Source organism: Sipha flava, unplaced genomic scaffold (genome assembly GCF_003268045.1).
Source record: "Sipha flava isolate LNK unplaced genomic scaffold, YSA_version1 321_pilon_pilon, whole genome shotgun sequence".
In the NCBI taxonomy this organism is placed as follows: domain Eukaryota; kingdom Metazoa; phylum Arthropoda; class Insecta; order Hemiptera; family Aphididae; genus Sipha; species Sipha flava.
The window spans coordinates 170,946-189,155 of record NW_020273004.1 but is presented as its reverse complement, the minus strand read 5'-3'; the positions used below and the strand labels follow the sequence as shown (position 1 = coordinate 189,155).

The following is an 18,210-nucleotide window of genomic DNA, read 5'->3' as shown; positions in this document are numbered from 1 at the left end:
ATTATTATTACAAATATTGAATTCTATTGTTATTTTATATGACCAAACATCAATAGGATATATCAAATATTAAATCATGTTTTTAACGTTAGTTTTCTCATTTCAAAATATTTTATTTATGATGTATTAACTGTTGAATTTTAAATGTGATTACTATTATTATTATTTATTCATTATTGTATTAATTATTTTGTCTTTAGTCTATTGTAATTGGTATAATTTAGATTTAGAAACATTAAATAATTTAAAACGATTTTGTGCTCCATTCAAATTAATGTATATAGGTAATATTTTTGCAGTAAATTAATCATAAATTAGTAAAAAAAATTTTGAGCACAAAATAAACTATAAGTAAGAGATTCTTTTCTTTTTACAATATTCTTTTTTTTTATATAAAAAAAAAAAAAAGAATTTTATTGTTGAATGATTGAATATGTTATTTCATAATAATAATAAAGGCAGCTTCTCTATTCATTTAGTATTGATTTTCTTGGGAAAAGTATCCATTAACTACAATTTTATTCAGAGTTATAAATATATTTATAATCTATTTTCTGCAAAAAAAATGGATGATCCGTGTATATAAACAAATATCATTATTTATTGGAAATAAAATTATTTTAACCATAATCAAACCAAATCAGTATTTTTTTAAAATTTATCATATTTTATCATACCCTATTTTTTTTTTTTTTTTTTAGTCGTATAAATCTGTAATGTATTGAATATGTTGGACTTTTGAAATATTTGTCTAAAATCTTTTAAAACTAACCTTGATTAACTCAAAGCCATGTAAATAGATCTGACATGGATTCAGTAAAATAATATACCAAAAATATAGATAACCTAGTTAACCATGGGACTTAAATTATATTTTTGTATAAATAATTTTTCTTATAATTAAGCCTTGTAAGAAAAAAAAAATTTAAATTTAATACATCAGTTTCATTTTTCACCTATTACTTGCGTCAATAATCAATATTTTATTCTCGTTACAATACATACATGTATAATATATTTGTATGCAATAAATTATTTATATTTTAACAATCAGAGTTTGTATTAATCACGTACTATTTTAATTAATAAAAAATTGTGATGCGTGATTTTTTTTATTTACTTGAATGTAATTGATTTTAATTAATTAAATATACAGGCAACAGATTTTTAAAAACATATAGTAAGAGACCGCCACTCGTCTCGATTTTTTACATCCCCTAAGCATACACCAACGGCCCTCATATCATTTTCAATTGTATCCAACCATCTCTTTTTGGGTCTTCCTCTACCTGTTTTTCCTTCAACATTCATTTTCATTACAATTCTTACAGCATTTGTTTCATATCTCTTATTAGCATTTTTTTTAATCTCAAAGATTTTGTAACAGAATTATGACATTAATTGAACCAGACATATCAACATATTATATTAATGAAATATTTAATTTGAGTAACAAAACAAGGTCAGTACAAACAGTGGCATAGACAAGGGGGTGATGTGGGGGATTAACCCCCCTAGGTCTTTTTTAAATTATTATAATGTTCTTAGAGTGAGGGCTTTAGAAACGTAAAAAAATAAATAATGATAAAATAAAAATAATCAGAATTGATTGTTTTCCTGCTGTGCGTTTTTTGGTTATTTCTGTACCAATAGCATTTGCTAAATTCTATTAAAATATTAGATTTTGTATACCCAAATTTTATTTATTTTAATTTTTCTTATTTATAAATGAAAATAATAAGAATTAATAAATCAAATAAATAATATAAATTTATGGAACCAATAGGGAGGGTCCGGATCCTATGAACACCCCCTCCCCCCGTAAATACGCCACTGCTCACTTCTTATTCTCTTCTCTATAATCTTTTCCCAAAACTATGATTCATCAGCGGTAATTTTATTTAAAAAAATTATGAATGCTCATGTTGTAATATTAATTTTTTATTCCTTGGGAAATACAACCCGTTGTGCAATATAACTAATTTGAATACGGCTGTGATTGTTTATTACTGAATTAGTATTTGAAAAGGATAATACAGTTAAAATTAATAGAAAATATGCAGTGTATCCATTAAACGAAGAAAGAAAGAACGAAAGCCAATTTCATCAAATATACTGCGATTTACCCAAAAATCATTTGATGAAATGTTGAGTATCATCATACTATTCTTATTAAAAGCAACTAATATAAAACAGAATACAATAATACCGAAAGAACGTTTACCAATTACTATTAATTAGTAAGAACGTTGAAAAATGTATTAATTATAATTTTAAAAATAATGACAACTGTTTTTTGCATCTTGTAATATATCAAATTTATACAAATAATTGTAGGATAAAATAATATGGAAAAATAAATGAGGATTATGTGTTAATTCATCACTGTATATTGTTTTCGTTTGGGCTGAATGTGGTACAGACAACGCTGAATCATGTGAAATTTTCATATATTTTTTAATTTTTAATTTTACATTATGAAAAATCATAATTTGTTTCGTTTTGAGTAAAAATAATCATTTGTTGTCAAATAGGGTTAAAATATTTGGTATAATTCTACTTTACGGAACACCCAAAATTTCGGATTTTTTCTTATGTCAACTTATGTATTTTTTAACGCTGAAAACGATAGTGCAAACGAAAATTGGCGCAGATAATTATTTTGGAAGTAATAGCTTATTGAAGTTTGATAGTTTAATTAAATAATTTATTTTTTTAATTTTTTTATTTCAGGTATGTCGTGGTGCAATAGGTGACGCAGAACCACCATTAAAGTGAGAGATATGAGTTCAATACCGAAGTGGGAAAAAATATTTATTCCACTTTTTTTTTTTTGTAGTCGGTATAATAATTATTTTATAATGAGGTTATATCAGTATCTATAGTCTGTTTCACAGCACTAGATATTCGATATGCAAGAAAAAATACAAAAAAAGTATAAACAATTTTAATAATGATTCAGGGTTTTACTCGCGTAGCGAGGTTTTAGGTTCACATACAGAGCACAATCCCATTTACAATAGTATCAAGATTTGTACAAAAACTAGGTTAGGTTTAGACTATAATTCTTCTTGGAGTGAAGCCCCATCCCCCGAAAAGTGCTACGCAGTGGCTCTTGAGTGTATGAGTGGAGCCGGTAGGCGTAACGAGTGAAGTCCTAAAATTTTTAAAATTAAAGTTCCGATTTTTCGAAAAAAAAATGCAAACAATTTTCATTACGATAAGAGATCAAACCAGATACAAAATTATCGTTAAAAAAAAAAAGTCACAATTTCATTTTACCATGCGAGGATCGAACTCGGTTACGTGGATAAATAAACGATGCTGTTACTAAAAACGATACTAATTGCGTAACGCTTTTAAACATTTCTAAAATAAGTATTTAAAAAAGTTAGTGTATAGTTATAAACTTTAATTAACTATAACTTCAAAACTAAGTTCTTGCGCCAAATTCTAATTTCACCAACATTTTTTTCACCCAAATTATGACTAAGTCCCCAAAAAAATTGGCAAATTTTTGGGTGTCCCGTAAACTAGAAATGTTCCAAATATTGATATGATGTAGGATTTAATTTGTTTTAAGATTTGATAATAATTTGAACTAAGTGCGGGCATAATTATAAGCTTTGGATTAGGCTGAGTTGGACAAGTGGTTTTATAAAATATATTTTTAAAAACTTGCATAACTTATATTCAAAATTTTAATTTTTCTTCAGTTTCCATTTTCTGCATATTTAACAACAAGGAATTTATTTTCGTGAAATTATTTGTTTTTAGTAGTTTGTTCTTTTTTAATGACACTCAAGAGATTATCTTGAAAAATGGTAACTTTTTGTTTCGATTGTTTTGCCACACTAGAAGGTATTTGTACTAAAGTTGTTTATATTGGTGAATCAGAGGAGTCTATATCTATAATAATAAAATAATAAAAAATGTAATTATTAAATGGTTAATACTCATCAATTAATATGTAAATAAATAAACAAATAGTTTATTTATAGAAATAAATAAATAAAAGCTCAGTCTGAAGTATTATTATATTTTTAAAGTACGACTGGTTTCGAATTATGTCATACTTTAAAAAAATGTACCGTCAGATATAGGTTACCGTCTATATATACCAAGCCTAAAAATATAAAAATTGAATATAAAATAAGTCACGATTTTATTGACTTTGTATATACATGATGATACATTTTTAATTCGAAACCGGTTGTACTTTACAAATACAATAATACTTCAGACTAAGCTTTTATTTATTTCTGTATAAAAATTATTTGTTTATTTATTTATATATTAATTTACGAGTATTAACCATTTAATAATTTAATTTTTTTTAATTTTATTATTATAGATTCCCCTGATTTACAAATACAAACAACTTTAGTACAAATACCTTCTAGTGTGGCTAAACAATCGAAATAAAAAACTTACTATTTTTTAGGAGTGGATTCAGAGGAGGGCGAATGGGGCGATCAACCCCCCCCCCCATCGTAGCAGACTTTAGTTTTTGACGTAATTACTTCAAGGGTAAATAGGGAAATCTTAAACTATTTTTTTTTATACCAAACATATACTGGTACTATCATATATTTGTGATTGTATTAGTATTAGAATCACAGCTGTTATCACAGCAGTTATTAATAATAGGAAAATTATATTTATACTAGTGATGGGCATAATCGAATGATTTCAATAATCGAATTATTAGTATTCGAAACATTTCTATAATCACGAGATGTCTCAAAATAATCATTTGAAATGTTCAATTGAAATATCATATATAAATATTAATGTAATATAATTTTATTTATAAACGTTCTGAGAATTTTTTGTTGTTTTGTGGTTAAGTAATTCAAAAATTATAGCTATAGGTAATATAAATAACTAATAATAACCGTATACCCATCAATATTTGTCTAACAACCAGTCCCGCGAGTAGCACGAGTCGAAAATACAAAGACTCAAAGTGAACAACTAGTATTTACTTATTCGATTATGAAGATTAAAAATATTTATTTTATATTCCTCCTCGCGATAGCAGTCGTCCGCTTCGCACGCGTTCCATGCGCTCTCGTAAATTTATTAGCTCGTTAATTAATTTTAATTATAACTATATTGTTTTTCTATCACCTCACCAGTATAGTTATGTGAGAACGTACGTAACTTTCAACTCTTTTTCTTTACGAAAAAAATAAATAAATTAAATCTGTTTATTTCGTTCAAGTCAACTAAATGTAAGTGAATACTCAACAAACGAAATTTACATTTCGGTTGTTTCGGTCAAACTTGCACGTTACTGCATACGTTTTTTCCTATCTGCGGCCGCCGCGGCCGTTGAGATAAGCGTAATTACCTGCAAACGCTATCGCCAGCCTATGAGTATAATACTCTCACTTGTCCTTAATTTAATTTCTAATATCAATATCAATAATTGACCATGAATTCCAATAATAATCAAAATAACAAAAACAACAAAAACAACACAATCTCTCCGATTACAATTGCGAGAAATAAAAACGATGTCACACCTGATCAAGGTTGGTCCGTCAAAAACTCCACCAACAACAAAAGAAACCACTCCAGCTCTTCTGCCTCCGATCCGCCATCCCCATCAACGAACAAGCAGACAGATCAAAAAGGTAAAAAAAAAATTTTTGTAACTCCAAATCGCTATCTAGTTCTGAGTCAAAATGAAAATCACGATGTAACTCCGCCCTCAAACCCAACCACCCCAATTACCGAACAAATTGTCATTGATGATATCGCACCAAACAAACCACCGCCTCCAGTTTTTGTGAAAGGCGTCGCGGATTTTCCTGAACTTTGCAAAAAGCTTATTGAAATTATCGGAGTAGATAACTTTGTCTGTAAAGCATCTGCCGACAAATTAAAAATCCAAACTCCAAACCCTGATTCATATAGAACTCTAGTTCGTTATCTTAAAGAGGAGAAAGTGCAATTTCATACTTATCAACTCAAAGAGGATAAACCTTTGAGGATAGTCATACGGAACTTACATCCTTCCACACCAACTGAAACTATAAAAGAAGAGTTAGAACTCCTTACTTTCGAAGTCAGACAAGTAATTAACGTCCTCCATAAGGTTAATAAAAACCCTCTCCCGCTATTTTTTGTTGACTTAGAACCCACGTCCAATTCTTCCGAAATTTTTCATCTGTCTTCTCTTCTACACACTAAAATCAAAATTGGAGAACCTTTCAAACCAAAATCAATAAGTCAATGTCATAATTGTCAACAATACGGCCATACAAAAGCATATTGTGGCTATCAACCACGCTGTGTCCGCTGCGGCTTGGATCACCTCTCATCCCTGTGCCCAAACTCACGTGAATCGCCTACAAATTGTGCCCTCTGCTCTCAAAACCACCCTGCTAACTATAAAGGGTGTACTATCTATAAAGACCTTCAACGTCGGAAAAAACCATCTTCAAGTAATTTTATGTATGAAAACTCTAAAACTAAATTTACCAATGTACAAGCTAGCCACCCAATTAACCACTCAATTCCTAGTCAACCCATTTCTCAAACACAGACTTACGCACACGTTACGTCCAACGCTCCGCCCGATAACACAATTCCTCCCCCTCCTGATATTAATAAGATAATGTCAAGTTTCATAGACGACTTTAAATCTCTCATCAATCCTTTAATTTCCCTTCTCACTAAAGTAATTTCCTGCCTACTTGATAAAAATGCTAAATAACAATTATAACAACAACTCTGTCACTGACAACTCACTACTTATATTACTATTCAACGCAAATGGCCTAAGAAATCATGCTCATGAACTCGAAACAGTATTAAACAACAAACGAATTGACATTGCTCTCATCTCTGAGACACACTTCACTAATAATTCTAAAATATATCCCAGGTTATAAATTGATTAATACTAATCATCCTGATAATACGGCACACGGAGGCGTGGCTATATATATTAAGTCATCTATTACTTACCATCCTTTGCCTGGTTTTTCCCAAGACTTCTGTCAATCTTGCTCAATTCAAATTAAATTAAACTTTACTTACTTTACTATTGCGGCAATTTACTCCCCTCCCAAACATAATATAACAACCGCTAGGTTTACAGAATTTTTTAACACAATTAAAAATAATTTCATAGTCGGAGGTGATTTTAATGCTAAACACCAATCGTGGGGCTGTCGCACAGGCAATCCTCGAGGCACTACGCTTCACAATTTTATAAACTTAAAAAAATACAAAGTACTTGCACCTCCTGCTCCTACGTACTGGCCATCTTCTCTCAAAAAAAAACCGGACATACTTGATATTTTCGTCACTAAATTACCCAATTCACTTTATAACAACACAACAAATATTCTTGATTTAAATTCTGATCACTCCTCTGTACTATTAACTTTAAATACCTCTCCCCCAATTCTACAAACATCGCCTAACCTATTCAATCGTTTCACTGATCGTCTCAAATTTCATGATAATGTAAATGAAAATATTAAATTAAATATCAAACTCAAAACACCTGATGATATTGACTTAGCAGTTAAGGATCTCACTAATATTATACTGAATGCGGCGTGGTCTGCTACTAACGCAAATCCCGCCACTCCTCATGTTTCCAACCCACTTCCAGAAGTGATAAGAACGTTGATAACTGAAAAGCGTAAGGCTAGAGCTTGTTATCAACGCACTCGTTTACCCTCACATAAAAAAATTTACAACCAACTGGCAAACTCTTTGAAGAAAACTCTCGCTAAACACAAAAATATAATGCTAGTTAACAATCTTACTAATCTCTCCCCAAAAGACGGCAGTCTGTGGAAAGCCACAAAAAAAATTCTCCGATATAAAACCCCCAACCTCCCTTTAATAAAACATAACGGCAGTCTTACGTCATCGGACTCTGAAAAAGCTGAATTATTTAAAATATATCTTTCTGAGATATTCCTGCCTCATCCAGATATATTTGATCCTGATACAATAACACTGGTCAATAGGTCTCTCAATGTCCCTCCTCAATTTTCTTTCCCAATTAAACCCTTCTCTCCTAACGATTTAAAATATCAAATCCTAAAATACCCACAAAAAAAATCTCCAGGCTACGATCTAATCACGGCCGAAGTAGTAAAATGTCTCCCCAAAAGAGCCATTGTTCATATTACTCATATTTTCAACTCAATAATCAGATTATCTTATTTTCCTCTACTATGGAAGTTCTCGACAATTATCATGATCCATAAGCCAAATAAGCCAGCTGATACAACTTCTTCCTACAGACCAATAAGTCTTCTTCCCTTCCTTGCGAAAATTTTAGAAAAACTTATACTTAAACGTATCCTACCAATAATTTCTGACAAAAAAGTTCTACCGGACTACCAGTTTGGTTTTCGTTCTTCGCATTCGACGACCCATCAACTGCATAGGGTAGTAGATGCAATATCTTTCTCTCTGGAAAAAAAATTATTTTGTACAGCAGCTTTCTTAGACATATCACAAGCTTTTGATAGAGTCTGGCACGATGGTCTCCTGCATAAAATAAAAACATTTCTTCCTTCACCCTTCTATCATCTAATCAAATCATATCTAACTGAACGTACCTTCCAAATACGTTACGGGTCTGACACGTCAAGTATTGTCAGTATAAGTGCTGGGGTTCCACAGGGCGGCATTTTATCCCCCATTCTCTACAATATATTCGCAGCAGATCAACCAATCACACCAAATACATCAGTAGCAGATTATGCCGATGATAAAGTAATTATATCTATGAATGACAACCCATACATAGCCTCCGCAAACCTTCAAACTCACCTAGACCTTATGGAGAATTGGTATACCAAATGGAGATTTAAATTAAACTATAGCAAGTCTATACACACCACCTTTACGCTTAGACCAGCTCTTACCCCTGAGGTAACTCTGTACGGTGCTCCAATTCCATCCTCTCCTTCAGTAAAATACCTTGGTCTTACATTAGATAAAAGATTAACTTGGGCCCACCATATTAGAGCAAAAAGACTTTCACTGAACAACCGCTTTCGTATCCTCAAACCTCTAGTCTCTAATAAACACACCTCCCTTCATGTCAAACTCCTTATCTACAAAACACTACTGAAACCAATATGGACGTACGGGATACAGCTATGGGGAAGTGCAAAAAAAAACAAATTTAAATAAAATTCAATGTTTTCAAAACATTGCGCTAAGAAAATTAATAAATGCTCCCCCATACATATATAACCATACTCTCCATACAGACCTAAAATTAAAAACTATCCACGAGGAAGCCAAACACTTTTACAAAAGATTCCACAACCGTCTTTCCTCCCACTCAAATCCTTTAATTAAAAACCTTTCCTCCCTCTCAATCCCCGGCAGTCCTCCTAGACGATTAAAACGTGAATGGTGTAGAGACCTGTTACAAATTTTAATATAGAAAAAAAAGAAAAATACTAACTTATTAAATATATTTAATTCATTTACATTTTTCATATAAACTATCAACATTTAAGTGTCATCATTGGGTGGCTTCTTTATTCACTTTTTGTATTTTGTATACTCATGTTATCTGTACCCCTTATCATATATGCTTATTGTGTCGTTTGATATAGATTGTATATTACGTATTAAAATAAAAAAAAAAAAAAAAAATTTTATATTCCTCCCTCACTCCTTCGTTCCATGAAAATCATTCGAAATATTTTTTCACTCGATACACATTTCGAGATCACTTGTTTCTCAACAATAGACATTTGTTTTTAAAATAAACGAGATATCACTCGAAATAATCTCTGGGGTAAATAAATAATTTGATATACATTTTAATACTATGTCATAATAATAAATACTTGTACCTTTGATTATAAATAAATAAAATAGTATTTATAATCAATGCTTGTATTGATGAATTTATTGATAAGTACCTACTAACGAACCAGTAATTTTTTTTCCATTTGGTGTAGATGATCGTGAGTTCCATTTTAAATGGATAATTTTTCCAAATTCAGCCACCCAATTATTATAATCTACTAAATTTGCTATACTTGATCTACATTTCATAAATTTTTCATTTTTTCTATAATGGCATTAGTGCAATTTAGTAAAATCATGTTAAATTTGTTTATTTTAACTATATTTTTAAGTTAACTAATAATTTACTTTATCACGAATTGAATTTCAATTTTCAATTATAATACATAGACCTTATACTAATAAAGGTCTATGTATAAATCGAGCAATATGGGCATAATCGAGATATCTCGATTATCAAAATAATAATTCGATTATATATAAATATATATTATATATATATATATTATGTTTATACTGGATAAAAATCGCCACCGCCACCGCCGCAATGTGTTCAAGTCTGTGATTTTAATATCGCCACCGCTACTGCGGCAGTGTGAGAGGACCTTTATGATAAATGATTAATTGATAATAGCGTGCTATTGGAAATGAGTAAATCAGAAACGACCGATCGTGTAGTAATGTATGGTATGTTAATATACATCCGGGTACACCCGCGTATACCCTCTAATACATCACTGCTTAGATGGATGAGTAGTGACAAGAGAAGATTAAGAGAATAAGGAACAAATATGTGTACAGGCGAAGCGTCTATAGTGGACAAGAAAAAAGAAAATAGACGGAGTTGATTTGCGCATGTGATGAGACGAGAGAAAATAAATGCAATAAGAGTTGTTATGAAAATGAACGTTGAAAGGAATAGAAGAAGTGGAAGATCAAAAAAGAGATGGTTGAACACGATTGAGAATGATATGAGGAATATCAGTGAATGCGTAGAGGATGTAGAAAATCGAGACGAATAGAAGATAAGGATGGCCGACTTCAAATAGTTGGGAGAAAGCAGTGCCGCAACTACACTAACTTGGGCCCGTGTGTAAATAAAATTAATGCCCCCCCCCCCCTCGTGTCCGGACACTGCAGAGAAACTGTACCTTTAATCAATTGTGTCCAAACTATTTTGAATTTCGATTATATAGGCTGCAAAAAAAACGTTGATATACGATAATATGTAGAAAACAAAAATCAATCAATTATTGATCAATCTCCATTATTATTACAAAATATTTTGTTTTTATTTATTTATTTTCTTGTTTTTATGTATTTTTCAAATATTATTATTGGGCCCTATTATAGGCTGGAACCATGGGCTCGTATGTTTGACACACGCAACACACCTGGTTATTGCAGCATTGGGAGAAAGGCGAAGGAGTTTTACATTAAAATGTTGCCGAACAGCATGACTATATGTAACGTAAAAACAGAAATATATTTTTTTTTATACTTGACTACACTGAGAGCAATTTTGCTCGTTATCAGCCAAGATTGAGAATATCAATTCTGATTTAATTTATTCTGTGATGAAACATTAGATCATATACTATATCTCCTAAGATCGTGTAAATGATCTAAGGATGAAACATCGATATTTCGATGTCGCAGTTACTGCTACATTTGCCCAAGGTTCATAATAGATAATATTTATTATCTATGAACCTTGACACTTACCATCCCTATATTTATTCGTTTTTGGCTGTTATCAGACGAAATTGATAACGAATAAAGTTCAAAATTTAGCATTATCGATTGCCTTACAATGAACTTCGGTCTTACTAATTATTATTCATGTATTACCTATTATAACTGGTTTATTTTTTATAGAATGTAGCAGCATTTTATTACATACTGCATACTTGTATATAGATGGCGTATTTTTAAAAATATAATGGTTATTAACATTGGCTTCATGCCAATTCGAACAACATTATAGAAATCATGTGCGGACCTTATTAATTCTTAAGTCAATTTTATTTATCTCTACAATCGAGCAATACTTTTTAATAGGTTAATAGTTAATTTAATTTATTTATTTATTGTTAAGTTCAATTTTTAAGTAAGTCTAGTTAATGTATCATCAATAGATTATAATATTATTTGTTATAAATCAACTTTTTGTTATTTATTCGGAAACTTGTGGTTTTTTTTAAAAAAATTTTTTTGATTAAGTTGTTTACAGTTTTTGTGCAAAATGGATATTTTATTCAGTAGTATTGCCAAATTCAGTTCATTGCCAGCTTCAAGTGTTATCGGTGTGACTGCTGCCATTGGATTTGTAAATTACTATTTTCTGTACGTTGTTAAAGTAAGTATTTAATTAATTCTTGTTCTTTAATTGAGTATGAATTTAGAAAAGGTAACTGCAATAATGTAAAGCTTTTAAATCCTAATATGAAAAATAGAAAGCAAAAATTAATTTTAAGTAAAAATTGGTATTGCTCAATTTATAATATAATTTTTATTAAATATTTAATTTGATACCTAGTGCTTGACACCAAATGGTATTCTATAAAAAAACTGTTTTTATGTTAAGAACAATAATAAAAAATTGAAAGGATCCAAGATTACTGTTGATGTTCAAATCAGCATCTATAATTTGCATATTTATTACTGAACATACACCATTACTATTTTTGGTATTTATTAATAAATAATTATAATAAATAGATTGCAATTAGATTTATTAACTTAAGATATCCTTCTTGTCTTGAAGATCTGTCTTGAAAAGTTTATTATAATTTTAAATCATAAATAAATATAAATAAATTTTCAATAACCAATATTTATCAAATAAAAATATATAAATGACAAAAAATGAGATATTATATGCTACTGCACATTTCATATTAACTAAAGCACATGTGTGTGTTACTGCATACAATTTTTGGCTCTGTCCCAAATGGGTTCTAAAAACATTAAAACTATATAATCTATATTCATATTATATTTAATACTGTCATTGATTTTAAATACTTTAATAGTTATTCTACTAATCAATTACATTTAATTATACGCAATTAAGTTAATACTACATTGATAACCTGAACCTACATTTTAATCTTAAGATTAAATTATTAATAGAAAATCTTTTGAAATGTTATATTACCTATTATTTACTTCAGTGATTCCCAACCTTTTTTTACTCAACCTCTTAGATTTTTAAAAATTTCACCTCCTCCCCATGGATGTCAGCATCAATCTTAAATCTTCTTTTTTAGATATGTCCAATCAATTTCTTAATTATATACCATTTGGCTATTATTTAATGATATTGTAGTGTGTATACATTTTATGTATACCTGCATAATTCTCTATATTATTTTTGATTATGCGTAGTTACCTAAAGATTTTAAATCAATAAGTTATGAACAATAAAAATAAATGCCACAGTTGAATCACCCCCTTAGAATCTTATGAAGTAAAACGCCTCCCTCAAAATTAAAAAAAGCCCACAAGGGGCAGTACCACTCACAAGGGGTAGTACTACCCACGTTGGGAATTTACTTGTATCTATAAACCATATATTATTTTTATTTTCTTTATTCATGATCCCCCTGAATGTATTTCTCAAACTGAGTTTAATATTGTCTTTATTTTTCAGGTACCTAAAATACATTGTAAAGAAGGCAGTTTTAAAAATTTTATTCGTCAAAATGTGCCAGTCGCTACTACAAAATACTGGCCAACAATGTGGTGTTTTGAAGCTAGATTTCAAAGTGTATTAGCAAGTTTAATACGATCATTTGTTGTTCCTAAAGCACCATATAATAGGTAAATTGTGTAGTGGATAGTAATTTTTTTTTTAATCTCTATAAATTATTTATTATATTATTTTGGTAAATTTATTTTTTTTATTTTTGAGTTAATCTATTTAATTAAAAAAAAAATTGTAGAGAAATATTTCAATTAACGGATGGTGGCGAAGTAGCATTAGACTGGTTGGAACCAACAAAACATTTTAATGATATGAATGATATTACAATTTTGTTTTTGCCAGGATTAACTGGTGATAGTAAATGTGAGTATGTTAGAGCTACATCATTGACTGTACAGAAATCTGGATTTCGTGTTGTTGTTTTCAATTATAGAGGAATAGGAGGTATTGAGTTAAAGGTAATTATTAGTAAAATGTCTAAAATTGTATTTTTTATTATTTTTTTCATATTTTCTATAGAAATGTTTGCCAGAGGTTTTTGTTGATATATTTTTTCACTTTACTATTGTGGAGTATAACTTATGTTTTTTTTCTAAGTTGAAAATTATCGTGTATGTGGGACTTCTTTCCCATTGGAGTTGGTTTAGTGGGGAGCAGTGTAGAGTAATCGGAATGATGGCAGGGGAAAAAGACTACTGAATTAAATCTGCAGAATGTATTTTGCACTAAGCCGGTTGAATATGATGACTGTTTGTAGTTAACTGTGTGACCACTGCACTACACTGCTTCTTAAAATTGTATATTAAAAATAATTAGTAATAAACAATTTTTTTTATTAAATCATTAAATTATTAAAATTCGCATCTTGATTACTTGAAATCTTTGATAACTCAAACTTTTTAGTTATTTTGATTTTAATGTAATGAACATTAAAGCTGTGATTCCATTTAAAATTAAATGTATACCATTTACATTTATTCAATGTTTCTTGAAAAGCCTATTCATTTGGTTTAAATTTAATTAAAAATATTAAAAGTCTTTAACATTTAAATGAATTATAAATTTTTAATTATCATCTCATCTTGTTTAGTAAATATTAATTCATTGTTATTTATATATATAGTAACTATGAATTTGATTGAATAAAATTAAAATGTTTTCTCTGTACTATAAGTTTATAATCATAATGATGGAAAATATTTCATTATAGTACATGTAATATTATTTATTAATTAGTTATTTATTACTATATATTTATTAACTCGGCGTGTCCCGCAATAGTCAAAATGACCGCACTTTTTTTACATTTTATTCTATATGTACAAAATTAAATATACTTGGAATATTATAATATCATTTTTAATAACATTATTGAAAGTTATACCGAGTGTCAATAATTAAAATATAAAACATAAATGTTTTATTAAAAATATAATAAAAGTGCGGTAATTTTAACCATAGCGTGACTAACGCCGGGTCAATTATTATTTATTATTAGTTATTAATTTTCTCTTACATATACCAAATTAAAACTCAAATAAAATTTTCTTAAGCTTCCAATAAAATATATAATTTTTCATTCTTGTAACTTATGTGTTTTCCTTTGATTTCTTTGTGCTAACAATTAATATCAATGGACTGACATTATATCCTACTGTCGATTTAATGCTGACCAATAAATACTATATATTAGCAAAACTATATTAATATTCACTATTTATTAGATTTTTTTAAAATAATTGAAATTATATTTTTTTATTACACAACTGATGATGTTTATCTTCATTTAAGACTCCAAGAACTTATTCTGCTAATAATATTGATGATTTAACAGAAGTGATTATTCATATAAAAAAAAAATATCCAAATACAATTTTAGGTGGAATTGGTGTATCAATGGGTGGGTAAGTGACCAAATGTTAATTATAATATTAAATTTAAATTTAGTCTAATAACCTTCATTTTATATGATGAAAAAGTCTATTATTGGGAAGTTTTTTACAATCCAATGAACAACACACGCATAAACACTTTTCTGCAGTTATGCTTCTTTCAGTACCATGGGATTTATTAGCTACTACGCGTAACATTGAGAAACCATTTTTAAACCGTTGTCTCTGTTCATATTTAGCAAAATGTCTTTGTAATCTTATTAAAAAGTTAGTTCAAATATTCATAAATTAGATTTGAGCACGCATATAATAAATATAATTTTTTTTTTTTTTTGTATTTAGTAGTAGCAATATGTTAAATTCATCAAGTCACAAATGGAATTACAATGAAGTCATAAAAGTATATTATAAATATGTGTTTATTTTATTATACATTATATATATATATTTTTTTTTAGAGTAAAACAATAAGAGAATTTGATGCAAACTATACTATTAAGTTGTTTGAACATGAATCTGTTGAAGAATATTATAAAAAAGCATCACTTCATGACAAATTAGATCTTATCCAAGTGCCTTGTTTGTGTTTAAGTGCTGCTGATGATCCTTTTTGTTTGGAATCTGGTTAATATGACAAAAAAATATAATAAAATTAAAAATTCATAATTAATATTATGTTGTTTAGATCTGCCACTAAAGAGTGCTGACAATATTGAAAATCTGGCAATTTTAGTTACTGCTAGAGGAGGACATATTGGATTTCTAGAAGGGTTTTGGCCTTTTAGTAATCACAATGAATTCATGTTTCGTTTAATCGATCAATATTTTAGCTCAATATTTAAGAATCAAATTTATAAACAGTTTACAAAATGAATTTTATTGTTTACATGTTAAGTTAAATGTGGTGGATATTGAATAATTATAGTTTTATTTATGAAATGAATAGGTACTTGATATATGTGTTGTTAAGTTAATTAAAATTTTTAAAAAAAAGACAATAAATATATTTACAATATGAAATAAACTTACAAATATTTTTAAGTTGATTAACTTTTATTTCCGATTTTTTGCGTGATTGCACACCTGTCCGTTATACAAGTTCCGTTATATGGAATTTTTGTTAAGTAATCTCTTAAATCGTTAACTAGTGCAAACAATAATTTAGAAGCCCTTTATAATGTTTTCACTATAATTTAATTTAATTGGCATAATAATTTAAACGAGACAATATTTACATTTTGATACCAATAATCGGGTCTTAGCAGTATAAAAGATTTTAATATTCAATTAAATCATAATTTACTTAGAAATATTTTAACTTTAAAATATTTACCAATACATTCAGCAGCGACACCCAGCTGCTGAACCTGTCGCACTGACAACAGAAAACATTGTTTGTTTTTGTACCATTTATTTTTGATATTATTATTTTAATATTGTCGAAATGTCAATCGCGGTTTAAAACGCACGCGATGAAATAAGACATTCACATGATCGACAATAATAAAATTCCTTATCTCATATCCAGAAACCGTAATCCGCGAGTAAACTGTATAGATTAGTTTGAAAAAATATTATCATTGATATTTATATGTTTGAATGACTGGGTGTTTCGTCTATACGCTTGCGGGATACCGCACACGTTCGCACAGACTAAAGCGTCCCATACACGATACGATTTGTCGTACGATGATTCATGCGAAAATCGTATCAACTTGTAAAATATAATTTTTGACACACACGCATACAATTTGTGAAACTACAAGTTGTACAACTATATATTATAGTTCTAAATAACTACGATAACTCTTATTATTATTATTATTATTATTATTATGTATTAGTGGGTAATTTTTAAAATAAATTTTTTCACGTTTCAATTGTACATTTAAATAAAGATAGGTATATTATATTTTAATACATTATGGCACCCATGTCCAATAAAACCGCAGCTAGTATAGTTGTCGCGTTATTATTGGATTCCAAAAAAAAAGAAAAAACATAGGAAATGGTGTAAAAATTGGCTTCTACAACGTAATACGTATTAACTCTCTTCTGAATGCTGTACGCATATTGTTAATTTTATTCTTCAGAAAGTCAATAGTTGCTTGAGGATATATTTCTTTCAATTTAGTGAGTAATATATCATAGCTTGTATTTCTTTTTATTTTATTTGAGTACTCTTTACTTCTTACGTCCCAAAGGCACGAATGATTTCTGTAAAGCTCAATAAAATCTTCCCAAAACGATTTATTCGTATGCATTATTAATAAATAACAATAAATATAATAATAAAATGTCAGTAACTATGAACAATACAAAATACAAATTTCAAATATTTAAAACGCATAACGGCAGTAAAATATAATATTCTGTGATAATGTTCATTGTAGTGATAACTGGCTCAACTGAAGTGGCTCTGTGATACTATTATCACTAATCGATCACCTCGTCGTACAACAGATTTTATGCATGCTCAAATTTCTCATCAAACAAACTCGTCGTACGACACGTTGTACAACAATACCATACACGGTACGATAATCGTTAGTGAAATCGTATCAAACAAAGTCATACAACCTGTCATATGATTAATTGTACCGTATATGGGGCGCTTAAGGCCTCTTTCACACAGTCCGTTTTTATCCAGCGCGACGGTAGTGGCGCGAAGCTAAGTAAAAAAAAAAGCGTAGCGGTCACTACCGTAGTATATTACACGAGCCAGAGTTTGCCCATTGAATGTGTGTAAATTTGCCCGTTTTCTTTAGCCAGGGCTACAGACCTAATGAACAGGCC

General features: G+C 29.1%; 1 protein-coding gene across 2 annotated transcripts; it reads left to right on the top strand.

Annotated features, from left to right (window-relative positions):
• The first annotated feature begins 11,511 nt into the window (after nt 1–11,511).
• LOC112686663 (protein ABHD1-like) lies at nt 11,512–16,357 on the top strand. Of its 2 annotated transcripts, none has more exons than XM_025559057.1 (9): nt 11,512–11,874; nt 12,037–12,172; nt 13,469–13,638; nt 13,761–13,980; nt 15,314–15,426; nt 15,502–15,681; nt 15,757–15,814; nt 15,873–16,038; nt 16,100–16,357. In XM_025559057.1, the coding sequence occupies exons 2-9, from the start codon at nt 12,059–12,061 to the stop codon at nt 16,285–16,287; spliced, it is 1,209 nt and encodes a 402-aa protein (XP_025414842.1). In that variant the 5' UTR covers nt 11,512–11,874; nt 12,037–12,058; the 3' UTR covers nt 16,288–16,357. The 2 variants fall into 2 exon arrangements, with proteins under 2 accessions (XP_025414842.1, XP_025414841.1); XM_025559056.1 differs by having other exon boundaries at nt 11,513–11,923.
• The last annotated feature ends 1,853 nt before the right edge of the window (nt 16,358–18,210 follow it).

Coding starts and splice junctions, on each gene's coding strand:
- LOC112686663 (XM_025559057.1), top strand. CDS start 12,059: ATGGATATTTTATTCAGTAGTATTGCCAAATTCAGTTCATTGCCAGCT. Junction 13,639..13,760: donor CCTAAAGCACCATATAATAG/GTAAATTGTGTA, acceptor AAAAAATTGTAG/AGAAATATTTCAATTAACGG. Junction 15,682..15,756: donor CTTTGTAATCTTATTAAAAA/GTTAGTTCAAAT, acceptor TTTTGTATTTAG/TAGTAGCAATATGTTAAATT.